This window comes from Mauremys reevesii, linkage group 25 (assembly GCF_016161935.1).
Source record: "Mauremys reevesii isolate NIE-2019 linkage group 25, ASM1616193v1, whole genome shotgun sequence".
Taxonomy (NCBI): domain Eukaryota; kingdom Metazoa; phylum Chordata; order Testudines; family Geoemydidae; genus Mauremys; species Mauremys reevesii.
The window spans coordinates 12,109,871-12,131,382 of NC_052647.1; the positions used below are offsets into that span (position 1 = coordinate 12,109,871).

The 21,512-nt window shown below is 65.8% G+C and overlaps 1 protein-coding gene across 4 annotated transcripts in view; it reads left to right on the top strand.

Moving 5' to 3' along the window:
• LOC120390944 (potassium channel subfamily T member 2-like) overlaps nt 1-21,512 on the top strand; it is a 47,657-nt gene that overhangs the window by 8,581 nt on the left and 17,564 nt on the right. For 3 of the 4 annotated variants that reach the window (XM_039514044.1, XM_039514043.1, XM_039514042.1), the window contains 13 exons: nt 6,492-6,571; nt 7,122-7,224; nt 7,594-7,647; nt 7,731-7,779; nt 8,882-8,941; nt 11,476-11,550; nt 12,002-12,085; nt 12,396-12,493; nt 12,804-12,984; nt 15,461-15,625; nt 18,726-18,862; nt 19,171-19,234; nt 20,694-20,802. In XM_039514044.1, the coding sequence (XP_039369978.1) occupies nt 6,492-6,571; nt 7,122-7,224; nt 7,594-7,647; nt 7,731-7,779; nt 8,882-8,941; nt 11,476-11,550; nt 12,002-12,085; nt 12,396-12,493; nt 12,804-12,984; nt 15,461-15,625; nt 18,726-18,862; nt 19,171-19,234; nt 20,694-20,802 (1,259 nt within the window). The remainder of the gene's footprint in view (nt 1-6,491; nt 6,572-7,121; nt 7,225-7,593; nt 7,648-7,730; nt 7,780-8,881; nt 8,942-11,475; nt 11,551-12,001; nt 12,086-12,395; nt 12,494-12,803; nt 12,985-15,460; nt 15,626-18,725; nt 18,863-19,170; nt 19,235-20,693; nt 20,803-21,512) is intronic. The other variant, XM_039514045.1, reaches the window with a different exon arrangement.

The following is a 21,512-nucleotide window of genomic DNA, read 5'->3' on the forward strand; positions in this document are numbered from 1 at the left end:
CAGAGCTGGAGCGTCAGAGACAGGCGGGCGCGTGGGCGAGAAAGAGGCAAGATTTCCTCCAGCTCCGCTGGTGCCCCTCAGCCCCGACCCGCAGCCCAGCTCTCTAGGCCGGGGGTCGGGCGGGGGGTGCGCAGCCTCCTGCCCCTTGGCTGGATGCATCAGCAAATCGCTCCCACCTGACGGGAGGTGGAAGCTGGAACCTGTGTCAATTTCCCTCCCCCGTCCGCTTGTTTGTCGGCGGAGCGAGTCCCCCGGGGGGTCCCGGCCTGTGTGCTCAGCCCCAGCCCCCGAGCCCAGCTCCGGCCCCGCTCCCAGAGAATCCCAGGGCTGATCCGTTAGCTCTCGTCGAAAGGGCCTTGCGCCTGCCGCCTTCAAAGGGCAGCAGCTCCCCCCTCAGCCCCTTGGGGAAGGCTCAGCTTGTCCCTTCCCCAGTCCCAGAATCCATCTTTGCACCAGCCACCTCACATGTCTAGTGGCTTTCCTGACGCTTCTGTGGTGTGGGAGCCGGGTGGCTGCGCCCCGTCGTCCCCGGGAGAGACGCTGTGTCTGGCCGGGCTGCGAGTCCCCGTTCTGCCTCGGTAGCCAGCTCTGGGGGTGGAGAGAGGCCCCAGCCTCGAGCCCAGTGCCTGCCTGGGAGATCCGTGTCCCGCTGGTGGGTCCCTGCTCTGGCCACGCCTTGCTGGCAACCAGCCCACCGTCCCCTGGATCGCCCAGCTCGCCCCAGCTGTGGCACTCAAGCCCCACAGGTCCTGGTGCAGCCGCTGGCACCGGTGCAACGTGGGCGTGAGACGCTCCCAGCCAGCCTCTCCCTGGCCTGGGGGTGGCGGTGGGGGCGTCTCACAGGGGCCCGGCTGCACGGAGGGTGGACAGGGCCACGTGAGAGAGGCAGCTTTTAGAGGGCACCACACGGGACATCTCTGGCAGCCAATCCGTGCCTGGGCGTAGCACTGCCAACAGCCAATCAGAATGTGGGGGTGGCATTCCCCTGACAGCCAATTCGAGGGGGGTGTGGCACTGCCAACAGCCAATCAGAATGTGGGGGTGGGGGTGGCAGGCTCTCTGACAGCCAATCAGAGCAGGGGTGTGGCACTGTTGACAGCCAATCAGAAGTGGGGTGACCCAGACACCAAGTGTGAAAAATCGGGATGAGGGTGGGGGGGGTAATAGGAACCTATATAAGAAAAAGACCCACAAATCGGGACCGTCCCTATAACATTGGGACATCTGGTGGCTCTGGTCAGAGGATGGGTGTGGTGTTCCCCTGACAGCCAATCAGCGTACGGGGGTGACATGAGCGTCAGCCAATGAGGACGTGCCTGTGGTTTATCCCGCACCATAAGAGCCCCGGGGCGGGTGCTCTGTGCTGCGAGAGACCCCAGGGTTGGGGTGCTGGCCCCCCTCCCCCGATGCTGTGCACCTCTCTCGCCCAGCACCCCCTGGCGTTTGGGGAAGGGGGCGGCCAGGGCCTAGCAGGATCAGCTGGCTCCCGGCTGGGCGACTGGGGGGCTGTCCCTGCCCCCCAGGGCTGAGTGGTGATGCTGGGACTCTCTGCGCCAGGCTCTTTGCTGCGGGTGCCGGCTGGCTGCAGCAGGGCTGATCTGTATTCCGCGCAGGCCGCCGGCTCTAACCGCCCGCTTTAATCGCCGGCGCTTCGGCGCCCGCCAGCCGAGGTGACTCCTGCTGGCTCCAGAGTGTGCCGAAAGCGTTAACCCTTTGTGGCAAGGCTGACCTGTGACCTCTGACCTTCCGAGAACATTTTCCTGTGGGTGTTTAAAAAGTGATTGGGGGTGTCACGGAGTGGGGGGAAGTCAGGGCCCTGCACCCCTCTTCCTGCCAATCACCAGGGCTCTCAGCCAGCCAGTAAAGCAGAAGGTTTATTACATGACAGGAACACAGTCCCAAGCAGGGCGTGTAGGTACAACCAGGATCCCCCAGCCAGGTCCCTCTGGGGGGGGTTAGGGAGCTTAGACCCCAGCTTTGGGGTTCCCGGCGTTCCACCCCCCCAGCCCCAAACTGAAAGCAACCCCCCCTCTAGCCTCTCTCCCCCCTTCCCCCCAGCTCCCCCCCCCTTTGTCCAGCTCCCCGGGCAAAGGTGTCACCTGGCCCCACCCCCCTCCTGGCTCAGGTTACAGGCTCAGGTAACTCTCACCTGCTCTCCCCTCCCCCATGCAGCCAGCCCCAGTAACCAGACACATTCCCGGGTCAGTCCGCCCGGCTCCCTACTGCGTCACGGGGGCGGGGCGGGGGCAGGGATGCCCCAGCCCTAGTTTGATGATCTTCCAACAAGCTAAGAGGGGGACAGCACCAGCGCTTGGGGGACCCCTAAGCCCAGGGGAGGCCTGGCTGGAATCCACCACCCCAGGCCTGCAGCAGCCAGGCACAGGTGGGAGCTTTCATCACCCCCCGGAAAGGCTCCTGCCCCTGCAGCCTGGGGGCAGGGGCGGCTCCAGGCCCCAGCACGCCGCGGGGGGCGCTCTGCCGGTTGCCGGGAGGGCGGCAGGCGGCTCCGGTGGACCTCCCGCAGACGTGCCTGCGGAGGGTCCGCTGGTCCCGCGGCTTCGGTGGAGCATCTGCAGGCACGTCTGCGGATCGTCCACCGGAGCCGCGGGACCAGCGGACCCTCTGCAAGCACGTCTGCGGGAGGTCCCCGTGCCGCTGTGCTTGGGGCGGCAAAATGGCTAGAGCCGCCCCTGCCTGGGGGAGCCGTTCCCCAGCGAGCAGCCCACCTGGCTCTGGTCCAGCTGACCCCTGTGCAGCCAGAGCCCTAGGGTGGGTGTTCCCCTCCCAGTGCCCTGGAGGCAGGGCAAGGCACGCACCCTGGGGAGCAGCGAGGGGAGAATGAAGCCAAGGGGGCAGGGTCTCGTTAGTACCCCATGCAGGCCAGCCGTGGGGCCAGCCTGGGACACCCTCCCCACATCCCAGCGCACTCCTGGGGGTATCCTCAGTGGGGCCAAAGGGCCAGAACCCCACTGGTATCACCAGGGCTTGTGCAATGTGTGTCATCGCAGGCACAGATCCCCCACGCCTGGTGCCATCCTCCCCAGTGCCTGGCCACTGAGATCATTTCCCCACCTGCCTTGGGCACGCCGGGCAGGCAGATTCCCCGCCCAGCCTCCCATTGCCCGGGGGCAGCTGCCTGTGTGGATCCTACCTCCTGACAGACTCACCCCTGCCGCTGCAGACACCCTGCCCAGCCCCACTGAGACAAAAAGAAGGGGTGACCAGGACCCCCCCATACAAAGAAACCCTACAGGCCTAATGCAGCCTCCATCAGCCAGCACCTGTTACCCGTGTTCTAAATAGCTCCATGCAAGCTGGGGTGTGGGGGTACCCCCAGCAATGGCCCCTTTGCGCTAACGATTGGACCCCTTGGGGTGAGCTGGGGAAGGGGACGTCTCCTCCAGCCATGGGGAGCTGAGAGCAGCCCCCAGGCGTCTGGGCGTCGGCAGCGCCTGGCACCAGCTGTGTCCCACACTGAGCTCTAACGAGGTTTCGTTATTTCTCCCCGCGCTGGATCCACGGGGCTGCCTCGCCGTCCCCTGGCCCCGCACTGGGATTCAGTATTGCCCCGGGGGGGGGGGGGGGTTGTGGCACAGAGCCACTGTGCACCAGGCTGCCCCACACTCTCACTTCAACCGTGGACCCCTTCTGAGCCGCCCAAAGATGAGATGGGGCAGGGAATGGGGCATGGGGACTTTCTCCTCTAGGGATGTCGGCTCCAATCTGGCCCCAGAACAGGGGGCTGGCTGGCTTGGGGGAGGGCAGGGCACAGGGCCTTTCCCCTCTAGGGAGCTTCAGCTCCCATCCGGCTCCAGGGTGGGGGACCGGCTGCCTCTGGGGAGCAGGGAATAGGCACCTTCCTTGCTAGGTGAGTCCCGAATGGTGGTGGTGGGGGTGTCAGGGACGTGTCCCTCCTGCCCCGGCATCACTGCAACGGTCACACTCAGGGCAGCTCCCCAACTCACAGCGATGGGCTCAGGCTCCCTGCAGACCCAGGCAGACACTGTTTCATCACATGCCCACACATCCTCTGGGCAACACGGTGGCAGCTGAAATTCCATGTTGATAAATGCAAAGTGATACACCTTGGAAAACATCCTCCCAACTGTATGTAAGTTAGCTGATCCCACTCGAGAGAGAGCTTGGAGGCATTGTGGGTAGTTCTCTGGAAACATCCACTCTGTGTGCTGCAGCAGCCAGAGCAGCGAACAGAGCGTGGGGAATCATTACGAACGAGAGCAATAAGAAGACAGTAAATATCATAATGCCTCTATATAAACCCATGGCATAAATCCAGTATTCATCCTTGAACACTGTGTGCAGATGTGGTCGCCCCGTCTCAAAAAACATATATTGGATTTGGAAAAGGTTCAGAAAAGGGCAACAAAAATGATTCGAGGGATGGAGCGGCCGCTGTATGAGGAGAGATTAATAAGACTGGGACTTTTCAGCTTGGAAAAGCGACGACTAAGGGGGATATGATCGAGGTCTGTAAAATCTTGACTGGTGTGGAGAAAGTAAACAGGGAAGTGTTATTTACTCCATCTCATAACACAAGAACTAGGGGTCACCCAATGAAATGAACAGGCAGCAGGTTTAAAGCAAACACAAGGGAGTATTTCTTCACACAGCGCACAGTGAACCTGTGGAACTCACCGCCAGGGGATGTTGTGAAGGCCAAGACTAGAACAGGGTTCAAAAAAGAACTAGATACGTTCACGGAGGCCAGGTCCATCAATGGCTCTTAGCCAGGCTGGGCAGGGATGGTGTCCGTAGCCTCTGTTTGCCAGAAGCTGGGAATGGGCGACAGGGGCTGGGTCACTTGGTGATTCCCTGTTCGGGTCATTCCCTCTGGGGCACCTGGCACTGGCCGCGGTCGGCAGACAGGACACTGGGCTGGCTGGACTTTGCTCTGACCCAGACTGGCCGTTTCGATGTTCTTTAAACTTTTCCTTTGCAACCCACAAGGGCTAGAAACGTAATTGGTGGCTGAACGTCGCGAGGCTGCTCTCACCCGCGGATGCCAGGCGCTGGGCCCAGATCCCAGCGCAGGGCTGTAACCCAGCCCTGCCCCCCAGGCCCACTGGTTCCCGGGGCGAATGACATGGACAAAGCCACGTCCTGGGTTTCACATTACAGCAGGGGTGATGGAGGCAGGATCCCTGACGAATGCAAATGAGGCAGGTGCTCTGGGGAGGGGCGAGGAGAAATCAGCAGCTAAGAATCCCTGCAGCAGGTATCACACAGCGGCTCGCTGGCCTGCCGTGGCTGGTGCAGCAGGTCAGGACGCCTGGGTTCTCCCCAGCTCTGGCATGGGGGCCAGCCCTTGCCCTGAGGATGTTCCAGTTGAACGTGAAGCCACACGGGGAGCCTGCATGTGACAGCGTCTGCTCCTGCCGAGGGCTGAGATCTGGCGGCACACGGGTTGCCGGAGCTGGTGGCTCATCAGGAGTGAGAACACGCCAGTGGGGGGACCTGGGAGCCGCTCAGCCAGGATTGTGGCTGGGCACGGAGCTGGGGGTGGGACGCACCACCGCAGCAAGATGGCCGGTTCTAGGAGCGGGGCTGTGCCATGGGGATGTAGAGGGGTTTGGGCTGAGTTGCCCTGCAAGCAGATCAGGGACGGCCTATCAGCTCCTGTCCAGCGAGGGAGGAGGCGGGAGGCAGCGGGTGGCCGGGAGCACTGGCTCAGGCTGAGGGATGTATCTGAATGCAGTGAGCTACTTCAGAAGGTGCTGCAGGTCAGAACCGAGGTGCGGGGGCAGCCCGGGGCTGTGGGGCACCAGCAGAGCTGGGGGGAGCCTGGGGCTGCAGGCTGGTCTCATAACCTGAGCCCTTGGTCTGATGGAGGCTGTGAGGTCTTGGAGCCAGCAATTCCACCCATGGATCTGGAGCGGAGCCGGGGGGAAGGTCCGATCGCCACTGCTCTTCTGGGGGCAGACGGTGGCACAAGGGGCTTTGGACTCCAAATGTCTGGCTGCTCTCTGCATCCTGGCACATCACTGATGCCAGCATCCCTCCCCGCACCCCCCCAGGCCTGGTACTACCCCAGGCTCCCTCTCCGGCTCAGTGATCACACCTAACGAGATGCCGATCGGGGGAGGCCAAGCGAAGGGAGTCTAGCTTAGGGTCCTGCCAGCCAATTAGCACCCAGCAGTAAGTGATGTGCTGGAGTGAGGGCCTGGAGCAGCCGGGCTCTGCCAGTCCAAGGCAAAGGGGCACCGCAGCCCGATAGGACCCTGGTGGGGAGAGGCTGGGCCGGGACTCGGCGATCTGGGTGGCCACCCATCTCTGCCACCGACTCCCCGTGGGCGAGTCACTGACCCTGCCCTGCCTCCCAGGGGCGCTGTGGGGTAAAAGCCCCTGGACTGTGTCCGGGAAGGTGGCACCCTGGGGAGCTGTCTCTGGTGCTGACCCAGGCCTGGCAGCCCCGTTCCAAGCAGGCAGGTCCCTGCAGCCTCAGCTCTTCCCAGTCTCTCTCTCTCTCGCAGGGTCCAAGTGGAGTTTTACGTCAACGAAAACACCTTCAAGGAGCGGCTGAAACTCTTCTTCATCAAGAACCAGCGCTCCAGTGAGTCGCTCCGTCCGGAGCCCGTCCTGGGGGGGGCCTGGCACAGAGTCTGGGACGGCCAGAGCAGGGCGCGGCCTCCCCACGGCCCAGGCACCACAGCCCGCGGCGATGGGTCTGCAGCTGCTGGGGCCCAGAACAGGGTCTGCCTGGGCCACAGGGATGGGACCAGATCACAGCTCGGAGCCCCCGGGAACCTCCCGTTTCCCCCTCCAGCCCCAGCTCCTCCCTCGCCTCGTGGGCGTGACTCTGTCTTTCTTGCTGCCCAGCCAAGCTGTGGGCTTGAGGCAGGAACCCTGTGATCCAGGACTCCTGGGTTGATCCCCAGCTCTGGGAGGGGCAGTGGTTAGAGCAGTGGGGGGCAGGGACTCCTGGGTTCTAGCTAACTCTGGGAAGGGGAGTGGAGTCTAGTGGTTAGAGCAGGGAGGCCTGGGCGTCAGGACTCCTGGGTTCCCTTGTAGGGAGTGGGGTGGGGGCTTTGCCCTCACAGTCTGTGCTCCCCCCAGCGCGGCGCTGGGGCCCTGCCAGTCTCACCCCCCCGTGTGTGTTTCAGGTTTGCGGGTGCGTCTGTTTAACTTCTCTCTCAAGCTGCTCAGCTGCCTCCTGTACATCATCCGGGTGCTGCTGGACGACCCCCAGGAGGGCCGTGGGGGCTGGTGAGTGGGGGCCCCCTGCCCTGGCTGGGACTAGCTCAGACCCAGCAGCGCCGTGCTGGGAGCCGCACAGAAAGGGTGGGGTGATGCCCCGTCGGCAGCCTCCACGGGCTCTCTGCCGCGGGCACTGCTGGGTTTGCCGGCTCGCCCGGGGCTCCGATCACCCCACCCTGCCCAGGAACGTGCCAGCTGCATGTGCAGGGCAGGAGAGGCTGTCTGAGCAACCTTGGCATGGGGATCACAGCGGGCACCCCGGGGTGGGGATGGGGGGCAGAAACCAGGGCCGGCCGGTGAATGGCTCAGCCTCCGGGGAGAGGATGGCCGGGGCTCAGAAGTCTGTCTGTCTGTCTGTCTGTCTCTCTGCCTTTCCAGCTGGGGCTGCCCCAGGCAGAACCGCTCTGCTCACCACCTGAGCACATTCGACTGGTAAGTGTCCGGAGGTGCCGAGCCGGCGGGGCCAGGGCTGGGGAGCTCTGGAGCCTGCCCTCAACGTGGCTTTTCTCTTTCAGGACCCCGATTATCTGGGTGAATAGGCCTCTGCCCCTCTGGGGGCTGCAGGTGAGTGGGGGGGTCTGCAGGGGGCGCAGCGGGGGGCTGGAGAGCAGGGGGGTTAGTGACTTGTGGGGGCCTAGGAGTCTGTGTCCCAGTATTGGGGGGGTTGCCTTGGGGGTGTGATGGACACATGGAGGGACCCCCCCGCACTGGGAGGGGGCTGAGCTGGTCCCACGGGTTATCGAGGGAGGTGTCGTTTCAGCAGTTTCACCAGCCGCTTTCCTCCCAAAGGATCCCAGAGGTTGCTTTTCTGGGCGCTGACGTGCAGCCACCTCTGGGGTGGGGCGTGGTCACCCGGCAACGTTTAACAGCCGCTGGCCAATGCCCCACAGCAGCTGAGGGCGACACAAGGGGCAAGGGAACAGAGCTGATCCCAGGCAGCGAAGAGCAGAAGCCAGGAAGGCCCAGGGCTCGGAAGCCCCAGCCAGCCTGGGGGTGGGCGGTCGGGGTCGGGGTGGAGAAAGCAGCGGCAGCCTGGCTTGACTCACTTTAAATATCTACCCTCTGGCCAAGGGCCCCGGGGATCATTACGGCTACGGATGGGATCTGTGACTTCCAAAGACTCCGTGATTTCAGCCCCGGAGGCTGGGAGCTGCAGGGTCCCGCCTGAGGCAGCGGGGCCCCCAAACACCCAGCCGCCATGGGCAGCAGGGGGATCCCCACAGCTCCCCACCGCCATGGGCGGCAGGGGGACCCTGGAGCTCTGAGCCCCCCCAGGCGGTGCCGGCCCCGGAGCTCCCAGCCACCCCACGGGCCTGGGAGAGGACCCCAGCTCCCGCCAAGCAGCCATCGGCCCCGCAGGCCCCAGGATTACGGCTAAGATTTGGTCACGGGTGTTTTTAGTAAAAGTCAGGGACAGGTCACGGGCAAAAAAGAAAAATTCACTGAGCTCACGACCTGTCCCTGACTTTTACTAAAAACACCCGTGACCAAACCTTAGCCGTAATCCTGGGGCCTGCGGGGCCGACGGCTGCTTGGCGGGAGCTGGGGTCCTCTCCAGGCCCCTGGGACGCCCCGAGGCCGTGCGCTGGTGGGGAAAGCTCTGGGCTCCCTGTGGGGCTGGCAGCATCGTTCCCTTACTGACCCTCCCGCTGCTCCCCACCCCCAGGTGCTGGTGGCTTTGATCAGTTTCCTGGAGACGATGCTGCTGGTGTATCTCGGCTACAAGGTACAACCTGGGGGGGGGGGGCTGCTCTGTGCAAATCGCCTTGGCCTGAAACCCCGCCCCCCTCAATGGACCCCGGGGGCAGGAATCCCCGGCCCTGGACTCTACCTGGGAGGGCAATGCCAGGAGAAAGCGGGTACCCCCTCTGCCCCCCATGCCGCCCCCCAGGATCTCTGCCTTTCCGCTGCTGTCACCTGCTACAGCAGGGGGCGTCCCTCTGAGCGAGCCAGGGGAGGGGGCCAGACTCGGCACGGGTGTAAATCAATGGAACCACCCTGGTTTACCCCAGCTCAGGATCTGGCCCTCGGGGCTCCAGCCCCGCCCCCAATCCCCCAGTACGTGGGAACCCGGCCCCCTCCCGAGGCAGCTGGCGGACACCCCTGGAGTGATGAGCTCTTTGCGGGGGATGGGCAGAGAGGGACCCCCCTGTCCTGGGATCATCCCATTCCCTGGTGATGGGGGGAGTGGGGCTGGGACTGGAGGGGAGAGAGGCTGTAGCCGGGGGGGGGCAGGGTAGATGGATTTAATGCCCCCCCCAGTCTTGATATTGACAAGGCCAGTTCTCCCCAATCAGCCGTCTGGTGCCCAAGTGGATGGGGGTTCCCAGATCTTTCCCCTTCGTTTCCTTTAACGACCCCCCTTTGAGCCGACTCATTAAAGCTGTGGGACCAGGGGGGAGACAAGCACCTGCGGAGCCCCCCCGCCCCCTCCCGGCTTTACAACAGGCTGTGGTAGTTTGGGGAAAGACTGATAGAGCCGCGTGGACAGGGCCAATGGAAACTGCTCCCCCCACACCCCCAGCTCGGCGGGTTCCCCTCAGTCCGGACCCCCAGCCCCACATTAGCCCAGCCCTGGGCTGCCCTCCCGCTCAGCCAGTGCCCCTCACTCCCGCCCCACAGCTCCTGCCAGCCCAGTCCCAGGCTCTCCCCCCCGGCTCAGCCAGTGCCCCTCACTCCTGCCCCACAGCCCCTGCCAGCCCAGCCCCAGGCTCTCCCCCGCCAGCTCTGCCAGTGCCCCTCACTCCCGCCCCACAGCTCCTGCCAGCCCAGCCCCAGGCTCTCCCCCCCGGCTCGGCCAGTGCCCGTCACTCCTGCCCCACAGCCCCTGCCAGCCCAGCCTTGGGCTGCCCTCCCGCTCGGCCAGTGACCCTCACTCCTGCCCCACAGCCCCTGCCAGCCCAGCCCCAGGCTCTCCCCCCCGGCTCTGCCGGTGCCCCTCACTCCCGCCCCACAGCTCCTGCCAGCCCAGCCCCAGGCTCTCCCCCCCGGCTCTGCCGGTGCCTGTCACACCCACCCCACAGCCCCTGCCAGCCCAGCCCCAGGCTCTCCCCCCCGGCTCTGCCGGTGCCCGTCACTCCTGCCCCACAGCCCCTGCCAGCCCAGCCCCAGGCTCTCCCCCGCCAGCTCTGCCAGTGCCCCTCCCTCCCGCCCCCACAGCCCCTGCCAGCTCAGCCCCAGGCTCTCCCCCGCCAGCTCTGCCAGTGCCCCTCACTCCCGCCCCACAGCCCCTGCCAGCCCAGCCCCAGGCTCTCCCCCCCCGCTCGGCCAGTGCCCCTCACACCCGCCCCACCGCCCCTGCCAGCCCAGCCCCAGGCTCTCCCCTGGCTCTGCCAGTGCCCCGCTCCCGCCCCACAGCCCCTGCCAGCCCAGCCCCAGGCTCTCCCCCCCGGCTCTGCCAGTGCCCCTCACTCCCGCCCCACAGCCCCTGCCAGCCCAGCCCCAGGCTCTCCCCTCCCGCTCGGCCAGTGCCCCTCACTCCCGCCCCACAGCCCCTGCCAGCCCAGCCTTGGGCTGCCCGCCCGCGCGGCCAGTGCCCCTCACTCCTGCCCCACAGCCCCTGCCAGCCCAGCCCTGGGCTGCCCTCCCGCTCGGCCAGTGCCCCTCACTCCCGCCCCACAGCCCCTGCCAGCCCAGCCCTGGGCTGCCCTCCCGCTCGGCCAGTGCCCGTCACTCCCGCCCCACAGCCCCTGCCAGCCCAGCCCCAGGCTCACCCCCCCGGCACTGCCAGTGCCCCTCACTCCCGCCCCACAGCTCCAGCCAGCCCAGCGCTGGGCTGCCCTCCCTTCGGCCAGTGCCCGTCACTCCCGCCCCACAGCTCCTGCCAGCCCAGCCCCAGGCTCTCCCCCCCGTCACTGCCGGTGCCCCACTCTCCTGCCCCACAGCCCCTGCCAGCCCAGCCCCAGGCTCTCCCCCCCGGCTCTGCCGGTGCCCGTCTCACCCACCCCACAGCCCCTGCCAGCCCAGCCCTGGGTTCCCTTGCCAGGTCAGCTGATGCCCCTCAATCCTGAGTGAACTGGGGAAAGGGGGCCAGGCCTGGGGGGCAGGGGGGCTGGGGCAGGGGGGGCAGGGCTTGGGGGCTGGGGGACAGGGGGGTTAGGCCTGGGGCTGGGGGCCAGGGCAGGGGCCAGACTTGGGGGCTGGGGGCAGGGGGGCCAGGCCGGGGGGCTGGGGGGCCGGGGCTGGGGGGCAGGGGGATCCGGTTCGGTTTGTCCCTGGCGGGAGGGCCTTGGGCTCTGATTTCCTCTCTCCCGTCACCAGGGGAACTTGTGGGAGCAGGTTCTGCGGGTTCCCTTCATGCTGGAGATGATGAACACGGCACCTTTCCTCATCACGGTGAGTCGGAGCCAGGGACCCCATCCCTGCTTCCCCTACATCTCCTGCCCCACTAACCCCCTTCCCCCACGAGCCCCCCATCCCCTGCCCCGCTAGATCCCATCACTCCCGCTAACCTCTCCATCCCCCCGCCCCCACCAACCGCCCCATCCCAGCCCCAACTAAACCCCTCCCTGAGCTCACTGCTTCCCTCAACAACCCCCCCACCCATCCATCACCCCCCCACCCCTAAGATGACTGGCCCTTGTCATGTTCCTGTCCTAGGCCAGGGGCCCATGGTGGCAGAGGTGGGATCCCTACCCCGCCCCCACCCTGTCCGGGCCTCGGCCTCCCACATCCAGCAAAGCACAGGGCAGGGCAGATTCCTGCTGCTGGGAGGTCTGTCCTGTGCTGGAGGGGTGTGGGGGGAGCTCTGCCCCCCCCCGCGAACCTCCCCCCGCCCTCTGCTCAGGTGTTCTGGCCCCCGCTGCGCAATCTCTTCATCCCGGTGTTCCTGAACTGCTGGCTGGCCAAGCACGCCCTGGAGAACATGATTGTGAGTCTGAAGGCTGGGGTAGGGGGGGCTCGCCCAGGGGTGCGGGACACGGCTCTGCCTCCCCCCTCCCTCGCCTCTGCTGGCTCCCTGGCCCTGTCGGGCAGGGCCCTGCCCCCCACCATGCCAATGAGCCGCGCCCCCGGTCCCAGCTGGGTCTGGGGTTTCTGCTGCCTGTCCCAGCTGTGCCGGGCTCGGTGTGTGTCGTGTGTCCCAGCTGTGCAGGGCTGTGCGTGTTGCCTGCCGGGTTGGGGGAGGGGACGGCAGCACCCGGCCCTTCAGCGGCCCCCCCACCCCCCGCCTCTCGTCCCAGCAGAACGATCTCCACCGCGCCATCCAGCGGACGCACTCGGCCATGTTCAACCAGGTCCTGATTCTGGTCTGCACCCTGGTCTGCCTGATGTTCACCTGGTGAGTGGGGCCCGGGCAGCAGGGGCGGGGAGGGGTCCCGGGGAGGTGGGGCCGGGTGAGTGGAGGCCTTGGCCGCCTGCCCCTTGGGGCTGGAGACTTGAACCCCCAGAGCCGGCCAGGCTGAGCGCGTGGCATGCGGTACCCGCGCCCGCCTGCAGAGGTCAGCGTGGGGATGTCCTGGCCCCCCGTGTGCATTGCTGCAGCCAGCTCTGGGGCGAGGCACGTCACTCACCAGGCAGCGCGTCGCCGGGGTATTTACCATCCTGATGATCCCAGCTGTGACGCTGACCGGTGGCTCCCTCCCCCCCAGCATCTGCGGGATCCAGCACCTGGAGCGCGCGGGCAACAACCTGACCCTCTTCGACTCGCTCTACTTCTGCATCGTCACCTTCTCCACCGTGGGCTTCGGGGACGTCACCCCCAAGATCTGGCCCTCCCAGCTGCTGGTCGTCATCATGATCTGCGTGGCGCTCATTGTGCTGCCCATCCAGGTGAGCTGGGGGAGGCTGCCCGGACCGGGGGGCGGACCGGGGGGCCAGGTCGGACTCGTGGTGAGCCAGGTGCACTCCACGGGGCTCGGGCCTGTCTGTGTAACCCAGGGGGACCTGGCCTCCCTGGGGACCAGCCGAGCTCGAACCGGCTCCCTCCAGCGGCTGGAAGGTGCCGCTGGCCGAGGTCCAGCTGGCCACACGGTGCCGATGTTTGCCAGGGAGGGGAATGACCCCGGGGGTGCAGTGGGTTCCCCGTCCCTGGCTGCTCTGAGCTCAGGGCCGGCCCACGGCCTGCACCGGGCAGGGCGTCGGACCAGGCCCTTCTGGCCGTGGCATCTCGGGAAGAAGCGACGACTCTGGCTGGGGGGCCCTGGATCCCCCAGGAGCAGGGTCCAGCCGCTTGGGGTGCCCGTGGGGCAGGTCAGTGCTGGGGGCGGGAATCCAGAGAGGGAAAGCTGGAGCCAGGGTGGCAGCTGAGCTCTCTCTGCGGGCCAGGAGGGGGCGTCCTGCCTCTCCGCTGCCTTTTCGCAGCTCCAGCCCGGCAGCCCAGCCAGGGCCACCCGCTGCACCTCGGGCTCGCTGAGCTCCCTTGCCCTGGTGTAGCCAGCACGCCGCTCCAGCGGGGTCACCCCAGATCAGCCCTGCAGGGGAACCGCCTCCGGGGCGTCTGGCACCACTGCATTTGGGCCCAGAGACAGGATCCCCAGCTGGCATCAGTGGCCTTTGCTCCATTGGCTGCGTGTGCGCTGCATGTGGCTGCATGTGCGCTGCGTGTGCGCTGCGTGTGTGCTGTGTGTGGCTGCATGTGCGCTGTGTGTGGTTGCATGTGCACTGCATGTGGCTGCGTGTGCGCTGCATGTGGCTGCGTGTGCACTGCATGTGGCTGCATGTGCGCTGTGTGTGGTTGCATGTGCGCTGCATGTGGCTGCGTGTGCACTGCCTGTAGCTGCGTGTGGCTGCGTGTGTGGTGTGTCCACAGTCCCAGCCAGGTCTGGAGGGTGCTGGGTACTTGCCACCCGGAGCTGGCGTGTGGGGAGCCCTGCCTGGCGGCTTGGCAGCAGCAGGCCCCACAAGTGACGGGGGCGGGTGAGGACATGACGTGCTGGCTCCTGCCGTCTGTCGGCTCCGGGAGAGGAGGATTAGTGCTTCCAGGGCTGGGAACAGCCGGTTTTTGGGGAGCCCCGGAGCCTGGGGAGAGCCGCAGCGTCCCCTGTCCCCCAGGGTAAGGCAGGAGACAGGGCCCCCCAGACAGGCTGCCGGCTTTTCCTGGGGCTGAAGGTCTGGGGGGCAGGGGGGGGATAAAGATGGAGCGGGGGGGGTTGCCCCTCTAGCAGGAGGGAGGGAACAGCCCCCCCAGCCCCATGGAACAGCCCCCACCCCCAGGGACACCCCAGCCCCACCCCCAGGGAACAGCCCCCACCCCCAGGGACACCCCAGCCCCACCCCCAGGGAACAGCCCCCATCCCGAGAAGTGACCCGCCAGCTCCTCTGCCTCCCCATTGCCCCCCACGCTCGCTCCCAGCCCCTCACTGCCCGGCCCGGGGACTCTCAGGGCGGGCGCTGCCCGCCAGGAAGGGGTGGGATCCCCGCCCGAGGGGGCTAACCCAGCCGGCAGCCCCACGGGCCCAGCCCTCCCCCTGCTTGGCAGGACAGCGGCTTGTGAGCTGTCGCCAGCGGAGGCCTTGGGAGCGCGGGCACCTCACTGCCTGGCGCTGGCACCACCGGGCCCAGAGCAGAATGGGGGGGGACCCAGAGCAAATTCATGCTATGGGCCCCATTCCAGCCCGTGCCCCATGCACCAGGGCCCCTCGCCCGGCACCGAGATGCAGCCACCTCTGGGGTGGGGGGTGGGGGCTGTTTATAAGGGATCCCTCCTCGCCTGGTGCTGGGGTGTCCTCGCATGGCTCCTAGCTGCACATCACCTGCTGAGCCCCCTCCGCATCCCGGCGTCCCCCACCCCCCTTCCCGCATCCCGGCACCCCCACCGAGCCCCCTCCCCACGGCCCAACGCCTGCCCGCCGAGCCCCTCCTCCCTCCCCACGGCGCAACGCCCGCCCGAGCCTCGCCCCTCCCCACGGCCCAACGCCCGCCCGCCGAGCCCCTCCTCCCTCCCCAGGGCCCCTGGCCCCCCGCCAAGCCCCCGCCCCCCGCCCCACCGCCCGGTGCCCCCCCCTTCCCCACGAGCCCCCACTCCCCGCATCCCGGTGCCCCCCGCTGAGCCCCTGCCCTGCCCCTCGTGGCCCGGCACCCCGCTGAGCTCCCACCCCGCTCTGGGGCACCGCCCCTATCGCCGTGCTGGGCCCTGCCGCCCCACTCCGGGTGGCCCTGCGCCCATCGCGCTGGGCCCTGGCGCTCCCCACTCCGGGTGGCCCTGCGCCCCCTATCGCCACGCTGGGCCCTAAGGCCGCCCCCCCCACTCCGGGTGGCCCTGCGCCCCCATCGCCGCGCTGGGCCCTAAGCCGCCCCCACCCCGCAGTTCGAGCAGCTGGCCTTCCTGTGGATGGAGCGCCAGAAGTCGGGGGGCAACTACAGCCGGTACCGGGCGCAGACGGAGAAGCACGTGGTGCTGTGCGTCAGCTCCCTCAAGATCGACCTGCTCATGGACTTCCTCAATGAGTTCTACGCCCACCCCCGCCTGCAGGTGAGAGGGGGGGCCCCCCCAGCACCCCGCTGCCAGCTGCTCCGGGGCGACGGGCCAGGGCACAGCCCAGCCCTGCACAGGCATTGTCTCCGGCCAGGGTTTGGGGGGGCAGGACAGGGTTTGGGGGGCAGTGTGGGGCTTGGGGGTCAGGACAGGTCAGTGTGGGGCTTGGGGGGCAGGACAGGGTTTGGGGTCCGTGTGGGGCTTGGGGGGCAGGACAGGGTTTGGGGGCAGTGTGGGCTTGGGGGTCAGGACAGGTCAGTGTGGGATTTGGGGGGCAGGACAGGGTTGGGGTCAGTGTGGGGCTTGGGGGCAGGACAGGGTTTAAGGAGTCAGTGTGGGGCTTGGGGGTCAGGACAGGGTTGGGGGGTCAGTGTGGGGCTTGGGGGTCAGGACAGGGTTTAAGGAGTCAGTGCGGGGCTTGGGGGTCAGGACAGGGTTTGGGGGGCAGTGTGGGGCTTGGGGGGCAGGACAGGTCAGTGTGGGATTTGGGGGGCAGGACAGGGTTTGGGGGGCAGTGTGGGGCTTGGGGGCAGGACAGGGTTTAAGGAGTCAGTGGGGGCTTAGGGGTCAGGACAGGGTTGGGGGGTCAGGGTGGGGCTTGGGGGTCAGGACAGGTCAGTGTGGGATTTGGGGGTCAGGACAGGGTTTGGGGGGCAGTGTGGGGCTTGGGGGCAGAACATGGTTTGGGGGGGTCAGCACAGGCCTTGGGGTCAGAACATTGTTTGGGGAGTCAGTGTGGCGGTAGGGGGCAGGGCCGGGTTTTGAGGAGTCAGTGTGGGGCTAGGGGGGCAGGACAGGGTTTGGGGGTCAGTGTGGGGCTTGGGGGTCAGGACAGGTCAGTGTGGGGCTTGGGGGGCAGGACAGGGTTGGGGGGTCAGTGTGGGGCTTGGGGGCAGAACATGGTTTGGGGAGTCAGTGTGGAGGTGGAGGCAGAGCCGGGTTTTGAGGGGTCAGCATGGGGCTTGGGGTAAGATTTGGATATGAAAGTCTGGGGGGTCCAGTTCAGGTTTTGGGGGGGTTAATGCACCGTTCGCTCCCCCACTCACTGCATACCCTGGTCTACCCGCCCCCCTCCCGCCAGCACATTCACTCCTTGTCAAATCAGGAGCAACGCCCTCAACTAGCAGAAGGGGTGATTTGCATTTTCACATATGCAAATGAGACACCCCCACAGACTGCTGCACCGTGTCTTGCATGGCCGTCGTGCCTGGCACAGCCTAGGTGGGAGTAGGGCGCAGGGAACAGAGTGACCCATTTTATCTCCCTTGCCCAGGAAGCGAACCAGCAGCTGGGCTGCGGGGGGACATAGATGGGGCAGCTGACTCAGTGCCCCCCTCCCCGTGCTTTGGAAGCTCTCAGGGCCCAGTCCTGGGTTCTCAGGATAAATTGAGGGTAACCACTGTAAGTAGACAAAGGGGAAACTGAGGCACGGAGCGGGTGGAGCCAGGAGTAGAACCCAGGAGTCCCGATGCCAGCGTCACACCCTGGATGGAGCGCTGTCAGCTCTGTGCTGCATTATGGCCGGGGAAGGGGGCAGACCCTGGGTACCCCCAGCAGAGGGGCCGGTGCCCTACCGGATAAGAGGTTACTATTGCTGCCTGCTGGGGGGGGGTGCTCCTCCACTGCAGGGCTGGAGGTTACGAGTGCAGACCCAGCCCGGGGCAGCTGTGGGCTATACCGCAGCAGGCAGAGCTGGGCACGAGGGGGCACTGAGCCCTGATTCCAGCTGGGGAGGTGCAGGGGAATGGCGCTCGGGGGGGGGGGCTGCTCTAGGGGGCCCCAATGGGCTGGTGACTTGGCACCGCTCTGCGGCCGAGAGGGGGGGTCTGGGGTAGCAATCCACGTTGCCCCCACCCTGGATGCAGGGGTCTGCCCATTGCGGTGCAGGGTGCAGAGCATCTCAGCAGGCAGGCAAAGGGCTGGCGTCGCCCGAGGCGGGACCTCTGCTCCCTGAACCCTCGGGACCCCATGGAAGGGTGGGGGGAGGGTGGTGGATGGAAAGGGGGTGGCTGGCCTGGGGGACTGGTGTGGAGGGGCTGGCCCAGGGGTTGGCCGTGCCGGGGAGGTGTAGGTATCTGTCCCAGGGGGCTGGCTGTGCTGGGATATGGGGCTGGCGGGGGCTGGCCTGGAGGGTGGCTGTGCTGGGATATGGGGCTGGCGGGGCTGTCCCAGGGGTCTGGCTGTGCCCGGGAGATGTAGGTATCTGGCCCAGGGGCTGGCTGTGCTGGGATATGGGGCTGGCAGGTGGGGCTGGCCTGGGGGCTGTGCTGGGATATGGGGCTGGCAGGGGCTGGCCCAGGGGTCTGGCTGTGCCAGGAGGTGTAGGTGTCTGGCCCAGAGGTTTGGCTGTGCTGGGATATGGGGCTGGCAGGTGGGGCTGGCCTGGGTGGGGCTGTGCTGGGATATGGGGCTGGGGGGCTGTCCCAGGGGTCTGGCTGTGCCAGGAGATGTAGGTATCTGGCCCAGGGGGCTGGCTGTGCTGGGATATGGGGCTGGCAGGTGGGGCTGGCCTGGGGCTGTGCTGGGATATGGGGCTGGCAGGGGGCTGGCCCAGGGGCTGGCTGTGCCAGGAGGTGTAGGTGTCTGGCCCAGAGGTTTGGCTGTGCTGGGATATGGGGCTGGCAGGGGGGGCTGTCCCAGGGGGCTGGCTGTGCCGGGGAGGTGTAGGTATCTGTCCCTGGGGGCTGGATGTGCTGGGATATGGGGCTGGCAGGGGCTGGCCTGGGGCTGTGCTGGGATATGGGGCTGGCATGGGGGCTGGCCCAGGGGCTGGCCTGGGGGCTGGCTGTGCCGGGAGGTGTAGGTATCTGGCCCAGGGGCTGGCTGTGCTGGGATATGGGGCTGGCAGGGGCTGGCCCGGGGGCTGGCTGTGCCGGGAGGTGTAGGTATCTGTCCCAGGGGCTGGCTGTGCTGGGATATGGGGCTGACAGGGGGGGCTGTCCCAGGGGGCTGGCTGTGCTGGGATATGGGGCTGGCAGGGGGGGCTGTCCCAGGGGGCTGGCTGTGCTGGGATATGGGGCTGGCATGGGGGGCTGGCCATGCCGGGGGGTGTAGAGGGCTGGCGGTGCCCTGACCATGCCCCACGTCTCCCCGGCAGGACTACTATGTGGTGATCCTGTGCCCCACGGAGATGGACGTGGCGGTGAGGCGGGTGCTGCAGATCCCGCTCTGGTCCCAGCGCGTCATCTTCCTGCAGGGCTCGGCCCTCAAGGACCAGGACCTCATGCGGGCCAAGTGAGTGGCAGCTGGGCGGGGATGCCCCAGGCCTGGGGGGCCCTTCCTCCCACCCCTGTCAGCCAATGGACAGAAGAAATCGATGGAACTGGCCAATAGGGTCAGAACGCCACATGGGGGGGTGGGGCCTGCCCCACACTGTCTGTGAGGGGAGGGGTGCCAGGGCAGGGGGCTGGCCCTGTCTGTGGGGGGGACAAGGGGTCCAGTCCCATCCTGTCTCCAGCCACGTTGCTCCCCCCAGCTGGTCTAAGCTGCCCCGCTGGGGTCTGGCTTCCTGCTAACCCCCGTCTCTTCTGCCCCCGCCGAAGGATGGATGACGCAGAGGCCTGCTTTATCCTCAGCAACCGCTTCGAAGGGGACCGGATCGCTGCGGTAGGTGCCACGCCCTGCGGGCAACCCAGCCGGGCCCAGCACAAGGTTAAAGATGGTACCAGGGGAGGGGAATTTATTGCAGGGTGGCACCCAGATACCCCTGTGAGGGGGTCGGTCAGAGACCCCCCTTGGGAGCGTCACCTGATGTGCTGACTCTACCTCTGCGCCCGTTTTCCCTGCCAGCCTGGGACTCCAGCACCCTGCCCTGTTGAGCCAGACACACCAGCCTGCTGCAACCCAGACCCAGGTCTGAACCACGGCCCCCAAAGCTGCAGCCTTAACTGAAAGCAGCTCAGCAAGTCACCTGTCTCCAGACCCCCAGCTCCCATGGGGATCCAAACCCCAAATCAGCCGTTTTACTCCATATAAAGCGTATCCAGGGTAAAGTGTCCGTCCTCTGTCACACTGACAGAGAGATGCCCACAGCTGTTCGCTCCCCCAGGAATTACTTACTTACTCTGGGTCAATTAATAAGCAAAAGTGATTTTATTAAATATAAACAGTAGGATTGAAGTGGTTCTAACTAACAACAGACAGAACAAAGTAAGTTACCAAGCAAAATAAAACAAAACACCCAAGTCTAAGCCTACTACAGTAGGAAACTGAATACAGGGAAATCTCGCCCTCAGAGAGGTTCCAAGAAGCTTCTTTCACAGACTAGACACCTTCCTAGTCTGGGCCCGATCCCTTCCCCTGGTCCAGCCTTGTTCCAGCTCAGGTGGTAGCTGGGGGATGGCTCATGACTGCAGCCCCCTTTGTTCTGTTCCACCCCCTTTTACAGCTTTGGCACAAGGCGGGAATCCTTTGTGTCTCTGGGTCCCCACCCCCCTCCTGCATGGAAAAGCCCCAGGTTTCAGATGGATTCTGGTACCAGGTGACATGGTCACATGTCCTGGGAGACCCCAAGCCAGGCCTGACTCACAGGAAGGCTTGCAGGAAAACAGACCCATGCACAGTCAATTGTCCTGATTAATGGGAGCCATCAAGCTTCCAAACCCCCATTAATGGCCCCCACTTTGCATAATCACAATAGGCCCTCAGGGTTCTAGTTCATATTCCTCGTTTCAGATACACGAGTGGTACAGTTAGACAATCAGGATGACCACACGCCGTAGATTATAAGCTTTGTAAGGACACCTTACAAGAGACCGTTTGCACGAAGCACATTCCAGTTACACTATAGTCACACTCACCAGCATAGTGCCCTCAAATCATGGGCAGTGCAACCTCACAACCCCAACCCCGACTGGGGCCCCGATGTGCCGGGCCGGCCAGCTCTCCTGCAGCGGCTTCTTTTGATACACGCTGGCAGGAGCCATGTTGTCCTCCGCAGGGCATTGGGGGCTGCGGGAGGGCAGTGGGGGGAGGCGTGATCCCTCCTGGCACCTGGGGGACTGGGGGAAATGTGAGGGGGTCTGGCCTGGCTGTGACGCTCTGCCTCATCTCGCCCGCCCCCCAGGATCATCAGACCATCCTCAGGGCCTGGGCGGTCAAGGACTTTGCCCCCAACTGCCCCCTGTACGTGCAGATCCTCAAACCCGAGAACAAGTTCCACATCAAATTCGCAGGTGAGCTGTCCGCCCCGCCCGCCGCACCTCCCCACCCTGGCCCCTGCTGGGCCCTCTCTGCCCCCTGGCCTGCCTCTGCCATGCACCTGCCTTCGCTGTGCCCCTGGCACCCTCTCCTGCCCCCACTCCGTGCTCCTGCAGTGGTCGGCAGTGGGGGAGAGGGGAGAGAGAAGGGGGTGTCTATGGGGATGGAGGGATGGATCAGACGGAGGAGTGGACGGGGATGGAGAGATGGATCAGATGGAGGGTACATGAATAGTGCAGACAGGAGTGGACGGGATGGAGGGATGGATCAGATGGAGGAGTGGACGGGATGGATCAGATGGAGGACTGGACGGGATTTGACGGATGGATCAGATGGAGGAGTGGACGGGATGGATGGATGGATCAGACGGAGGGTAGATGATAGAGCAGACAGAGGACGGAGATGGACGGATGGATCAGACGGTGGAGTGGACGGGATGGAGGGATGGATCAGACAGAGGAGTGGACGGGATGGAGGGATGGATCAGACGGAGGAGTGGACGGGATGGAGGGATGGATCAGACGGAGGAGTGGACGGGATGGAGGGATGGATCAGACGGAGGGTAGATGATAGAGCAGACAGAGGACGGGAATGGACGGATGGATCAGACGGTGGAGTGGACGGGATGGAGGGATGGATCAGACGGAGGGTAGATGATAGATCAGACAGAGGATGGGGATGGAGG